The sequence below is a fragment of the Podarcis erhardii genome, assembly GCF_964252035.2.
Source record: "Podarcis erhardii genome assembly, chromosome: 13".
Lineage (NCBI taxonomy): Eukaryota > Metazoa > Chordata > Lepidosauria > Squamata > Lacertidae > Podarcis > Podarcis erhardii.
This window is the reverse complement of record NC_138502.1, coordinates 1748145-1762464: the sequence shown is the minus strand read 5'-3', so window position 1 is coordinate 1762464 and position 14320 is coordinate 1748145. Positions and strand designations below refer to the sequence as shown.

The 14320-nt window shown below is 48.2% G+C and overlaps 1 protein-coding gene across 1 annotated transcript; it reads left to right on the top strand.

Annotated features, from left to right (window-relative positions):
• Window positions 1-9255, top strand: MPDU1 (mannose-P-dolichol utilization defect 1). Its single transcript, XM_081835805.1, is given in 8 exon segments — window positions 1-135; window positions 137-245; window positions 951-1016; window positions 2001-2133; window positions 3938-4023; window positions 6131-6249; window positions 7910-8020; window positions 8777-9255. Coding segments are annotated over 8 exon segments (864 nt in total). The 5' UTR covers window positions 1-15; the 3' UTR covers window positions 8897-9255.
• Window positions 9256-14320: the final 5065 nt, after the last annotated feature.

Genomic DNA, 14320 nt, shown 5'->3' with positions numbered 1-14320 from the left:
GTCGGCAAGGTTGAAATGGCCGCCGGGCAGGTGGGAGACGCCGCGCATGCGCACCAGGGGAAGGCGTTTCTCTCGCTCGCTCTCCGGCGCGTAGGGGTTATGGAGGCGGAAGTTTCGCCCAGCTTCATTCGCTCCCACCTTCGCCAAAATGGCGGCGTCGACGGCTCTGAAGGGCCTGCTGGTCCCGCACGTCCTCCCGGAGAACTGCTACGACGAGCTCTTCCTCAGCCTCAACCTCTTGCACAGTGAGTCGCGCGCTCTTCGACGCCCTTTTTGTCCTGTCGGGGACCCGTCACGTCGCCGCCTGGCCTGGCGGAAGTGTCCTGTGGGGGGCGACTGGGCGCCATTTTGGTGAAGGGCGAAATTTTACCCCGGCGGCCATTTTGGTAGAGGGCGGAAGTGGCCGTCGGCTCCGTTTCCGGGCCTCGTGTCTTCCCTCACCTTGCAGCCGGGCGGAAGTACCACGAGATTTTTTAATTTTATTAACATTAGGCCCCAGAATTACAAATGAAACTATCCTTTGGGGGGGAGAAAAGCTTATTTTTTTAAAGAAAAGCTTTCAATATGAAGAGGCTGTTCATCGTCTCCTAAAAAGGGTCGTGGACGAAGCACAGTGAAGGCTCTCGGCGCCATGTTGGTTTTGGGCACCAAGTTCATATGGCAGCCGAGGATCTTTTAAGCCCCGCCCCTTTCCCCTCAAGCAGGGCTGTCATTGGCTAGGCGCCTGTCAGGTAGACTTCTAGCAGGTGAAGTGATGAGGGAAGCCTCACCGGTGGAATGTCTGCCTGCCATGCAGAAAACAAGGCTGCTGCTGCTGCTGCCCTCTCCTGGAGCCTTCTGCTAAGTGCAGAAAGTGGAATTTATGTCCCACATCACAGGAGTATTGTAAATCACTGCTTGCAATTCATTGTGTTTTGTATCCTTTTGTCTCTCTCCCCCTGTTCCTTCAGTTCCATGCCTCAAAATCTTCATCAGCAAGGGCCTCGGATTCGCCATCGTGGCTGGTTCCCTCATGGGTACGGACATCGGGACTTCCCAGTCCAATAATCTGACTTTTAGTATAAACTATAAGGTTTTTCTGTTTGGTTTTGTGCATGTGTATTCTCTACGGAATATATATATATATATTTGTGTGTGTGTGTGTCGTTTTGACTTTGGTAAGAAAAAAAACCATTAAGTTTAATACATAATACTTATTATTATTATTATTATTATTATTATTATTATAATACTGAGAATAATAATAAAAGAAGACTGAGAGGTGAGATAGGTAGGTAGATAGACAGACAGATAGATAGAATTTATATACTGCCCTATACCCGGAGGTCTCAGGGCGGTTCACAGAACAAGATCAACATAAAAACCGCAATATTATATATATATATATATATATATATACACACACACACACACACACACACACATATATATATATATATATATATATATATATAACAAAAATACAGTGGTGCCTCGCAAGACGAAATTCATCCGTTCCGTGAGGCTCTTCGTATAGCGGTTTTTTTGTCTTGCGAAGCAAGCCCATTGACAGTTTAGCGGATTAGCGCTATTAGCGTTTTAGCGGCTTTTAGCGATCAGCTGTTAAGCGGCTTATCAGCAGATCAGCTGATAAGCAGCATAGCGCCTTAGGAAAAGGGGGAAAAAAGGGGGGGAAACCTGCAGGAACTCGCAAGACATTTTCGTCTTGCGAAGCAAGCCCATAGGGAAATTCGTTTTGCAAAGCGCCTCCAAAACGGAAAACCCTTTCGTCTAGCGGGTTTTCTGTCTTGCGAGGCGTTCGTCTTGCGGGGCACCACTGTAAAAACAACAACCCAATAACACGCACACACACCAAACCCTCTCTGTCTCCTCTTTCCTGGCCTAAACACCTCCCACTTCTCAATATCCTTCTTAAATTATGGCACCCAGAATTGGACACAGGTCTGACCGAGGCAGAATAGAGCAGGACTCTGACCACTTCTTCCTCCCTCTTTCTGCAGTGAAGCTGCCCCAGATCTTCAAGATCCTGGGGGCCAAGAGCGCTGAGGGGCTGAGCTTCCATTCCATTCTCCTGGAGCTGCTCGCCATCACTGGCACCATGGCCTACAGCATCGCCAACGCTTTTCCGTTCAGGTATGGGCAGCGCCCAAGGCTTTTCTATAGCTGCGATTGAAAACCCACCAGACAGCCACAACGTCCAATGAGTCTGCTTCCCCTCTGAGAACCGATGAGTCAGTTTCTCCTTCGTTGCTGCATATAAGGTGTTTTTTTTAACAAAACCAGTTCATAATAGAGAACATAGAAACATTCTTCCCCATCCTTCAGCCACGACTGAAACGGGCAGCTCTCAGGAAGTGAGTTATCTTTTTTTATATATAATTTTTTTAATTGTTTTACAACACAAATAAACAATTTTATCCAATTTTAACAAACAAATTCTCTCTTATCGAACTTCCTTCAGCTTCTCTGACAATCATCCATCTGTACCTCTTAGTTACACATTCCTTCTCCTTTAGTATTGTCTTTAGTCTTCCCTCCCACATCTATTGTTTTGACAATACCTCTTAGATTTCACAATGCTTCTTTAAATCCCACTAACGTTGTTTGCATATCACATATATTTTTCAGATATTCTACAAATTTCCCCCAGTCTTCGATGAAGTTTTGGTCTTTAAGATATCTGATTTTCCCAGTTAGCTTGTCCAATTCTGCATCGTCCGTCAGTTTCGATCTCCAATCTTCTATCATTGGTATTTCCTCTTGTTTCCATTTCTGGGCCATTTCTGGAAGTGAGTTATCTGTGACTTGCTGCTAGGTAATTTTGAGTCCTCTCAAGCTAAGCAACAACCTGAGGTCCACACAGACCTTTCGACGGGCAGGGGTGCCGAGTTCGAATCCCAACATTTGTTTTCATGCGCGCACAATCCCACTAGTCACAGGAGCGTGTGGCCACTTCCTACTCTCTTAACAGCCTCCTGATCTGCAGAGATCTAATCCTTTGCCGGAACGATATCGCCAACCAATCCCCGGAGTTGCAGTTTCAAAGGTGTACGGGCTGATTCCTGAAGTCCCAAATCCTGCCTTTTTTGGGGAGGGTGGGGCGTTGTCAGTGCTCATGTTTCTGATCCTCTCAAACCCATTTCGCTCCTCTTTGCTGTTGGTGGTGGAAGGAAAACAATGCCTTGAAGGAGGGAGCTGTTGTTGTTGTTGAGTTGTTTAGTCGTGTCCGCCTCTTCGTGACCCCCTGGACCAGAGCACGCCAGGCCCTCCTGTCTTCCACTGCCTCCCGCAGTTTGGTCAAACTCATGCTGGCAGCTTCGAGAACACGGTCCCACCATCTCCTCCTCCATTGTCCCCTTCTCCTTGCGCCCTCCATCTTTCCCAACATCAGGGTCTTTTCCAGGGAGTCTTCTCTTCTCATGAGGAAGCCAAAGTCTTGGAGCCTCAACTTCAGGATCTGTCCTTCCAGTGAGCACTCAGGGCTGATTTCCTTCAGAACGGAGAGGTTTGATCTTCTTGCAGTCCATGGGACTCTCAAGAGTCTCCTCCAGCACCACAATTCAAAAGCACAGAGCTTTAACTATACGGACCTTTGTTGGCAAGGTGATGTCTCTGCTTTTTAAGATGCTGTCTAGGTTTGTCATTGCTTTTCTCCCAAGAAGCAGGCGTCTTTTAATTTCGTGACTGCTGTCACCATCTGCAGTGATCATGGAGCCCAAGAAAGTAAAATCTCTCACTGCCTCCATTTCTTCCCCTTCTATTTGCCAGGAGGTGATGGGCTCAGTGGCCATGATTTTAGTTTTTTTGATGTTGAGCTTCAAACCATTCCAGGCAGGTAACAGGGAGCTGGAAAAAGAATTTGGATCAAAAGATTTCATTTCTCCCCTAACACATCTCTCTTTTTATCTCTCTTTCCTCCCCCCAACCCAAACAACAGTTCCTGGGGTGAGGCTTTCTTCCTCATGTTGCAAACCGTGGCCATCGGATTCCTGGTCCAGCATTTTGGGGGCCACACGGGACGAGGTGAGTGTGGAACCAGAGTCTAGAGTACATTTAATTGAATCAAATGTGATGTCCAACACAGTGATTCCGGATATAGACCACTGTTTTGTAGAATTCTTCATTGGCGTGGTGGAATGATATATAATCGCTTCATAAACTAAACAAAAAGTGTAAACAATAATACAAACAGTAATGAAAAAGAGTTCATTGCGGTTTGTATTAGAGTTCGTAATTTTTGTAAAGTGATATGTGCATGCAGGTCATCGTCTGTAAAATTTTATTTTCAGTTTATGAAGCAATTCTTTATCTTCCCACCACGCTGACAAATAATTCTACGAAACAGTAGTCAATATCTGGAATCACTCTTCAGTGTTGGACATCATATTTGCTGAATACACAAAGCTTCACAACTTGTCTGTCATCGTATGAAGTCTGATACCTCACTTCATTTGAAGATTTTCAGAGACTTTGAGACTAAAGAATTCATTTTGTACTTGATATGGTTTGAAGGAATTGTATAAAAGATTGTCTATTGCGTGTGTACATGGTCATCGTGTTGCCTAGACATTGCTGGCGGTTTTTTTTTTAATAATAAATTTTTATTAAAATTTTAAAGGTTACAAAAAATACAAAACACAATAAACAATCAAAGAAGGAAAAGAAAAAACAGTACAATAAGCAAAAAAGATAAAGATAAAAGATAAAAGACAAGTCCAACCTTTGACTCACTTTCTTACATTCACTTATTTCCTTGATTTCCTCACGCCTCCCATTTTTGTATTCTAATTCAATTAGATATTCCAGCAAATCCTTCCAACTTTGTTTTTATCCTAATAATTTATCTTAACATATTGTAATTTTACATTCTCTCTTTCAACAATTCATTTTTACTTAATCCTTTATATATTTTCTGCCAAAACCACATAATTTTCTTTTCCCAACATCTTTCTAACAGTCTTTAATTTTACAATATTTTTGAAGATAAACTCTAAATTTTTTCCAATTTTTCCATTGCTGGCGTTCTCTTTGCAACACAGGGGTTACTTATTGATGGCTGCTAGTCAGAATGGCTCTGCTCTGCTTCCACAATAATAGGCATCTGGAGGACCCCTGTGAGAACAGGATGCCAGACCAGATGAACCGCTGGTCTGACCCAGCAGAGCCCTCCTTATATTCTTAAGCCAGGTTGCGGGGCTGCCTTTCTGACACGAACCCCTCTGTTTCTTTTCTTCTTTTTTTTAAACAGAATAAAACTTTATTTAGAGTTCAACAATAACAAAGGGGGGGGGGAGAGAAATCACAGTAGTTGTAACATCAAATCATTACAATTAACCAATTTTAACATTTTATAAATACCAATATAGAAATTATACAACATCACTTTTAACTTACTGAGGTTTTCATAATACACTTTTCTTTATATATCCTTTTCTTAACGTATCAAAAAGGGGAAGACAAAGAAAGGAAACACAAAAAGGAAAAAAGAAAGAGAAGAGGAAGGGGTGGGAGTGAAGTGAAGGAGGGAGGGAGGGAGGGAGGAAAGAGGAAGAAAAATACAAAGCAAGACAAACATGTTTAACTTCCGATTAGACTCATTGTATTATTATTTCTACAATTTTTTCACACACAGTTCCAAGTTATTATATTTCTTTCTTTGTTTTCGTCAGAGATCAAAAAACATTATATTTGTTGTTTTACAAGGTTCATTCTGTTTCTGCCAGGAGATATTTGTTATTGTAATACTTTCCCAAATATTCTTTAAAGATTTTCCATTCTTTCTGTCCTTTCTGTTTTGGATACCCTCTAATTCTCCCTGTCATCATAGCCATTTGTAGATATTCTATCATTTGGAACCTGCCACTCATTTATCGTAGGTGTTTTGTCACTTTTCCAGTTTCTCGCGATTAAGATCCTGGCTGGTACTGTTGTATACCTAAAAAGTGGTCTATTTTCTTTTTTGATTTCTGTTGACATGATTCCCAGGAGAAGAGTTTCAAGTTTTTTCTTAAATGAAAACTTAAATAGTTTTTTAAATTCATTGTAGATGTTATTCCAAAATTCTTTAATCCTGTGCATTCCCACCACATGTGCATATATGACCCTATAGCATCTCTGTTTCAACCCCTAGGTGTGTCCTTCCTGCTCGCCTACTTTGGAGTCCTGGCCCTCCTGCTCTCCTCACTCACACCCGTGGGTGTCGTGACGGCGCTCCAGGCGTTCAACATGCCCGCCGTCATAACAAGCAGGGTAAGGGGCACCCGGGGGTGTGGGGATCAGAGAAACACTGCCCCATAGGCGGGCCCGCTTGCCTGAGTCTCAAACTCTGCACCGCTCTTTATCCCTCTCGTTCCTCTAAAGACTGCCAACCTGCCTGATGTTTTGTGCTGTTGTTTTGGGAGCAAAAGGGACGCGGGTGGCGCTGTGGGTTAAACCACAGAGCCTAGGACTTGCCGATCAGAAGGTCGGCGGTTCAAATCCCCGCGACGGGGTGAGCTCCCGTTGCTGGGTCCCTGCTCCTGCCCACCTAGCAGTTCGAAAGCACGTCAAAGTCCAAGTAGATAAATAGGTACCGTTCCGTCGGGAAGGTAAACGGCGTTTCCGTGCGCTGCTCTGGTTCGCCAGAAGCGGCTTAGTCCTGCTGGCCACATGACCGGGAAGCTGTACGCCGGCTCCCTCGGCCAGTAAAGCGAGATGAGCACAGCAACCCCAGAGTCGGCCACAACTGGACCTAATGGTCAGGGGTCCCTTTACCTTTACCTTTGGGGAGCAAAGTGGGTGCTACTGTCCTGGGGGTGGGGGCCGCTAAGAGGCAAGGGGTGTGTGTGCTGGAGATGGCTGCCCACAAGCACACCGATCTCAGAGATCATCAGGGGTTTGGGCTGGGTGTTCATCAATATGCAGATGAGACCCAGCTCTACCTCTCTTTCAAATCAGAACCAGTGAATGTCCTGTGTGAGTGTCTGGAGGCGGTTGGAGGATGGATGGCGGCTAACAGGTTGAGGTTGAATTCTGACTGTTTTGGGGGGACAGGAGGTGAGCAGGTGTGGGGGACTCCCTGGTCCTGAATGGGGCAACTGTGCCCCCGAAGGACCAGGTGCGCAGCCTGGGAGTCATTTTGGACTCACTGCTGTCCATGGATGTGCAGGTTAATTCTGTGTCCAGGGCAGCTGTTTATCAGCTCCATCTGGTATGCAGGATGAGACCCTCCCTGCCCGCAGACTGTCTCGCCAGAGTCGAGCATGCTCTGGTTATCTCCCGCTTGGACTACTGCAATGTGCTCTACGTGGGGCTACCTTTGAAGGGGACCCGGAAACTGCAATTAATCCAGAATGCGGCAGCTAGACTGGTGACTAGGAGCGGCCGCCGGGACCACATAACACCGGTCCTGTGAGATCTGCATTGGCTCCCAGGACGTTTCCAGGCCCAATTCAAAGTGCTGGTTTTGACCTATGAAGCCTTAAATGGCTCAGGACCGCAATACTTCAAGGACCACCTCTTTCCATATGAACTGGCCCGGACCCTAAGATCACCTTCTGACGCCTTTCTTTGTGTTTTTCCTCCTTGAGAGGTCCAGAGGGTGGCAACACAAGAACGGGACCTTCTCTGCAGTGGCTCCCCATTTGCGGAATGCTCTCCCCAGGGAAGTTTGCCTGGCGCCTTCATTATACACATTTAGGCACCAGGCAAAAATCTTCCTTTTTCACCAGGCCTTTGGTTGATCTTCTTGACATCCAACACCCTTTTAGAATGTGGTTCTTTTTGGGGGTTTTAAAAAACGGTTCATTGTTTTTGGTTTGATTTTATATGTTCTCTTGTTGTGAAGCGCCCTGAGACCTCCAGGTATAGGGCGGTGCATAAATTGAATAAATAAATTAAACGTCACACCTCTTCCCTGTGCCCCCAACAGCTCCTGCAAGCAGCCACAAACTACCGCAACGGCCACACAGGGCAGCTCTCCGCTGTCACAGCCTTCCTGCTTTTTGCGGGCTCTCTGGCCCGAATCTTCACCTCCATCCAGGTAGGCCGGGGTTCACCTGCCCGGGGCAGGTGGGGAGGGCAGAGAGGGGTCATTCAAGTACATTTCTGAGCACAATTCAAAGTGTTGGTGCTGACCTTGAAAGCCCGAAACGGCCTCAAAGGCCCAGTAGACCTGAAGGAGCGTCTCCACCCCCATCATTCAGCCCGGACACTGAGGTCCAGCTCCGAGGGGCTCCTGGTGGTTCCCTCACTGCAAGAAGCCAAGTTACAGGGAACCAGGCAGAGGGCCTTCTCGGTGGTGGCGCCCGCCCTGTGGAACACCCTGCCACCAGATGTCAAAGAGAACAACAACTACCAGACTTTTAGAAGACATCTGAAGGCAGCCCTGTTTAGGGAAGCTTTTAATGTTTGATGCATTACGGTATTTTAATATTTTGCTGGAAGCCGCCCAGAGTGGCTGGGGAAGCCCAGCCAGATGGGCAGGGTATAAATAATAAATAAATAATTATTATTATTATTATTATTATTATTATTATTATTATTATTAAAGGCTAGCAGCCCAGCCCCAAAGTAAAGGAAGGAGGCATTGGGCTTGCAAGAAATCAACCCCCCCCCGGTTGCTTTCTGCATTGTGGGGGAGCATGGGTGGGGTCTAGATGTTGTTGTTTTTTAATTTAAAAAATGCTGGAAGCCGCCTCGCATCCCAACTTGGGCAGGCAGGCATGGGGGGCGGGTGAAGTTAGGGTGCAAATAAAATCAACAAACCTGCCTCATTTGCCCTCTCCCCACCCCGCAGGAGACGGGAGACCCCCTCATGGCTCTCACCTACGTCGTGGCCTCATCCTGCAATAGCATCATCACGGGACAGCTGATTTATTACTGGAACGTCCCCGTGGACAAGCGCAAGAAGGAATAGGAGTCCTGGAGGGGTTCATGACTCTTCCTGCCCCACCCCCCTTCACACACCCCACCACCCTCCTGGACAAGAAACACATCACGAAAAGGGCCGATTTTCCAGGAAGTTTTCTTTCTCTCTCTCTTTTTGCATTCTGAGCCAAGGGACAGTTGCAGTCTTTTTCTCTGGGAATCTCGTGGGAGTTCTACGCTGGAAACTGGGGTTGCTTTTCTTAATCAGCTGCGATTCCCCCACCCCGCCAGCAGGGCCAAGGTGGGGTGAGGCTCAGAGGCCTATGAGGAATAATTGTATATTCGGGGATGGGGTTCTGCCTCCAAACTCCTCCCAGTAACCCAAATACAGGTGGGCGAATGTCCTGATTCAGCATCCTGCGTTCTTCTTTAATCCAGCCCTTCGCTCAGAACAGTGAGGACTAGAATCTTGGTTCTCTTGCTAGAAGATTTGGCCATAGCTCAGCGACGAGAGAAGTCTAGTGTCCCAATGAAGGGGCATCATGTTGCTATTTAGTTGTTGAGTCGTTTCCGCCTCTTCGTGTCCCCCTGGACCAGAGCATGCCAGGCCCTCCTGTCTTCCACTGCCTCTCGCAGTTTGGTCAGACTCATGCTGGTAGCTTTGAGAACACTGTCCCACCATCTCGTCCTCTGTCGTCCCCTTCTCCTTGTGCCCTCCATCTTTCCCAACATCAGGGTCTTTTCCAGGGAGTCTTCTCTTCTCATGAGGTGGCCAAAGTCTTGGAGCCTCAGCTTCAGGATCTGTCCTTCCAGGGAGCACTCAGGGCTGATTTCCTTAAGAATGGAGAGGTTTGGTCTTCTTGCAGTCCATGGGACTCTCAAGAGTCTCCTCCAGCACCAGAATTCAAAAGCATCCATTCTTCGGCCATCAGCCTTCTTTATAGTCCAGCTCTCACTTCCATACATCACTAAGGGAAGTTACAGTCCCACTCTATCCTGCCATGCTCAGACCACACCTGGAGTCCTGTGTTGGGCACCGCAATTTGAGAAGGATATTGTGCCAAGGTGGGCAACCAAGAGGATGAAGGGTCTGGAAACCATGCCTGATGAGGAACGGTCGAAGGAGTTGGGGATGTTTAGCCTGGAAAAGAGGAGACTGGGAGGAGAGATCTTCAAATACAGTGGTGCCCCGCAAGACGAACGCCTCGCAAGACGGAAAACCCGCTAGACGAAAGGGTTTTCCGTTTTGGAGGCGCTTTGCAAAACGAATTTCCCTATGGGCTTGCTTTGCAAGACGAAAATGTCTTGCGAGTTCCTGCGGGGTTTTTCCCCTCCCCCCCTTTTCCTAAGCCGTTAAGCCGCTTATCAGCTGATCGCTAAAAGCCGCTAAACCGCTAATAGCGCTAATCCACTAAGCTGTCAATGGGCTTGCTTCGCAAGACGAAAAAACGCTATACGAAGAGCCTCACGGAACGGATTAATTCCGTCTTGCGAGGCACCACTGTATCTGAAGGGCTGTCCCATGGAACAGGGAGCATGCTTGCTTTCTCCTGCCCTGGACAACGGGACTCGAACCAAGTAAACACCAGGAAGAATTCCCCCTCTGGAGGTTGTGGTCTCTCCTTACTTGCAGGTTTTTAAGCAGAGGTCCGCAGGCTATCTGTCATGGATGCTTTAGCTGAGATTTCTGGATTGCAGCGGGCTGGGCTGGGCGACCCCTGGGGTCTGCAACCAAAGGACCCACCTTGTGTGCAGAAGGTCGCAGGTTCAAACCCTAACGGTGCCTCAGGGTAGGGTTGGGAGAGGCTGCTGCCTGCCGTGTAGACAATACTGAAGTAGGTGAGTGCCAGTGCCCTGAATAAAAGCCACTTCCCGTCGCTGCCAGCAGAGGGAGTTCTTGGGTTTGCTCCATCCAGGTGGGTCAACTTAAAAGGTAAAGGGACCCCTGACCATTAGGTCCAGTCGTGGCCGACTCTGGGGTTGTGGCGCTCATCTCGCTTTACTGGCCAAGGGAGACGGCGAAAAGCTTCTGGGTCATGTGGCCAGCAGGACTAAGCCGCTTCTGGCGAACCAGAGCAGCGCCCGGAAACGCTACCTACCTGGTACTGGAGTGGTACCTATTTATCTACTTGCACTTTTTGGGGTGCTTTTGAACTGGCAGGTGGGCAGGAGCAGGGAGCGAGCAACAGGAGCTCCCCCCTAGCGGGGATTTGAACCGCCAACCTTCTAATTGGCAAGCACTAGGCTCAGCGGTTTAGACCACAGTGCCACCCGGGTCCCTATATTACATTATTGTTAGTGTATATTACATTCAAGGTAATGGGGTTGTGGCGCTCATCTCGCTTTACTGGCCGAGGGAGCCGGCGTACAGCTTCCCGGTCATGTGGCCAGCATGACTAAGCCGCTTCTGACGAACCAGAGCAGTGCACGGAAACGCCGTTTACCTTCCCGCCGGAGTGGTACCTATTTATCTACTTGCACTTGACGTGCTTTCGAACTGCTAGGTTGGCAGGAGCAGGGACCGAGCAACGGGAGCTCACCACGTTGCAGGGATTCGAACCGCCGACCTTCTGATTAACCCACAGCTGTGTCTCTCTCTCTCTCACCCACCTCAGCTCAATCTAGCCTGCAAAAATACCAAATGCCCTGCAGGGGCAGGAAATGGGTGTTTTTCTCTCTGGTTTGTGGGTGATGCTGGCGGGGGGGGGCAGGGGGGGCAACCAGCCAGGGCGGGGCAGGGCATCCTAATTGGGGAGCTTAGCAAGATTTCGCTTCAGGGAGGGACAGCTGGTGAGTCAGAGCAGATCTGCAGCTGTCTTCCTGGAGTGCAGTTGGGGGGGGGGATGTTGTAGCGTTTAAACTTTTGCCAAAGGGTGTTCCCCACACACACACCGCCCCACCCTTTTACACACACACACACACACACACCCCACTGCTTTTAGAATCACAACATCGCTGCAGCTAAGCGGCTGAGATTACCTGGATTGCAAAAGCAGCACACATAAAAGCCCAGTGGATCGGGCCCCCTGGACTGTCCAGTCCAGCTCCCTGTTCTCACAGGGGGCCATATGCCCCTCAAAACATGGGTAGGCAAACTAAGGTGTCCCATCGCCTTCTCAATCCAGCCCACAGACGAGCGTGTTTTCACATGGGTAGAATGTGTGTTTTTATTTACCATGCATCCCTGGGTTATTTGTGGGGCATAGGAATTCGTTCATTTCCCCCCCAAAAAATATAGTCCGAGGGACAGTGGACCAGCCTCCTGCTGAAAAAGTTTGCTGTGCCCTACCTAAGAATCCAGGTAGACTGTCTTTGGAGCTGGAGTCTCCATGCTAATTTAAGAGCTTGGATCGAACCCAATGGCCCATCCAGTCCAGCAACCTGTTCTCACAGGGGCTGACCAGGTGGCCCTAAGGGAGGCCCGCGAGCAGGACCCGAGTGCAAGAGCCGCTCTCCCCTCCTGGGGTTTCCTGGAGCTGGGAGTCAGAAGCCTCGCAACTCGAGCAACGTATAACCATCACAGCAACAGGAAGCGGTTTTGTCGAATCCTTCTAAGCCCTCGTTGTTTCATCCTGTGGCAGGGAGTTCCACAGGTGGCTTTAATCCTGCAGCCTGTTTTCAATGGCCAAAAGGAGAATCTCAATCTCTTACGAAGGGATTTTTAAACTACTTGGAGACCCACGTTGCATCTTGTAACAACATAGATCTTTAATAATAATAATAATTTATTATTTGTACCCCGCCCATCTGGCTGGGTTTCCCCAGCCACCCCGGGCAGCTTCCACAAAGACCAAACATACACTAAGATGTATTTAAGTTAAAAAGATGTGTTTCCAGCTGTGCAGGAATCCATTGCCCATCACTTAATTCGGATTGTGGAAAGACGGGGGCTCACTCTTGCCACCCCAATTCATCAGCCTCAGGGGAGCACTTTTCCCCTAAATTGCTGTTTTTGGACCACAAACCCCACTCAGGTATAGCCAGCGCAACCAGGATGCTAGGAGCCAAAATATCTGTAGGGAGACAGGCTGCCCCGAGGCCCCCCTCCCTCCAAAATGACTTGGCAACTGCCTCTGGCAACCTCCAGGCTGGACTACTGCAATGCTAGCTTGCTTGGGGCCACCCCTTGAAGACTGTCCCGGGACTTCAGTTGGTCCAAAATGCAGCAAAAACAGCCAGGTTTCTGGCTGGGCTTCTGTTTATAGTTCTCATGTAATCCACCCACCCCACCGTTTCAATTGTTCTGTGTTTTATATATACACCATTAAATAAAATAATAAATCCCCTGTTTCAAAACAGCCGAGCTGGTTCAGGATGCTCAAAATTGTGAAACCCTATAAATTATAATGCGGGATTGCGTTCCGAGAAACCAAGCGTTCAAGTCTTCTTATTTTGGGAACAACGTTTGAGAAAAGCCCGCAAGGACTCTCTCAGCCTCTGGAAACAGTTTTGAAAACCAGGAGTGTTCCTGGGGTCGCAGTTACAGAGGCACAAGAGATCGCTGGACGCTGTTTTGGTGTCATTTTCCCATTTTTTGAGGTTGTTTCTGTCCCTTTAAATGGGTTTGTGCTGAGATCAGCAGAGAGGGTCAGGGGGAACATGGGGGTAAGCCCAGGGGGAGAAGAGGGCCTTTTCTTTGGTGGCCCCTAACCTACAGACCAGAGGTGCAACTTGTGCATTTGTGACACAGCTTCCACCGAATGCCAAAGACCTCTTTACCCTGGGTTGGAGTTTTTGACACTCAAAAGGGTCTATTTTCCAGACTCGGCTTATTTTTACGCTCCAATTTTTAATCGTGTGGTTTTAATGCCGTAGCCTCCGAAAGGTGGGCAGTAAAGAAACCAGCTTTGCAAAATCCGGTGCCCTCGGAGCACAGAAAGGAGGCAGCCATTGCACAGCGATATCCAGAAAGCTGTGCTAAACTTAATAACTTCTCCCCGCACCCAGACTCAAATGCATTTTCAGCTTTTCCTCAAAGGTGACCAACAATTCACTCGTCTCGGTATGCAAGGAGGAGAAGCGGACACACAGTGGGAATGGAATTAACTGTGCATTAATTGCTAGTTTCTAAACTTGCCCACGTAGTCACAACTGGGCCAGCGCCGGTGGCAAAATATGACGGGCACCTTGAGAATTTCGAACCGTGTTTTGGGGTGTTCCTTTTCCCATCCTGCAATAAGCCTCTTCGAGAGGAGGAAGGGGAACCGGTGTGCCGTTTTCATTTGAGAAAAGCCTTTTGGGGGAAAAACAAAACGCACCGTTTTCACTCAAAGCAGCATCCGGATTGGAAGGGGTCCCCCAAAGGTCATCCATCTCGACCCTGCCGGTAATGCAGGAGTCGCAGTAGAGAATTGCGTGGCTTTAAGTCGACCATATTGTCTCTTGACCCGAGATGCCCCCAAGCGCTGCAAACTTTCCTTCTAAGGAAGCCAATCTAAGCAATTCCGCTCGCCCTTTTTGGATCAGGGCTGGA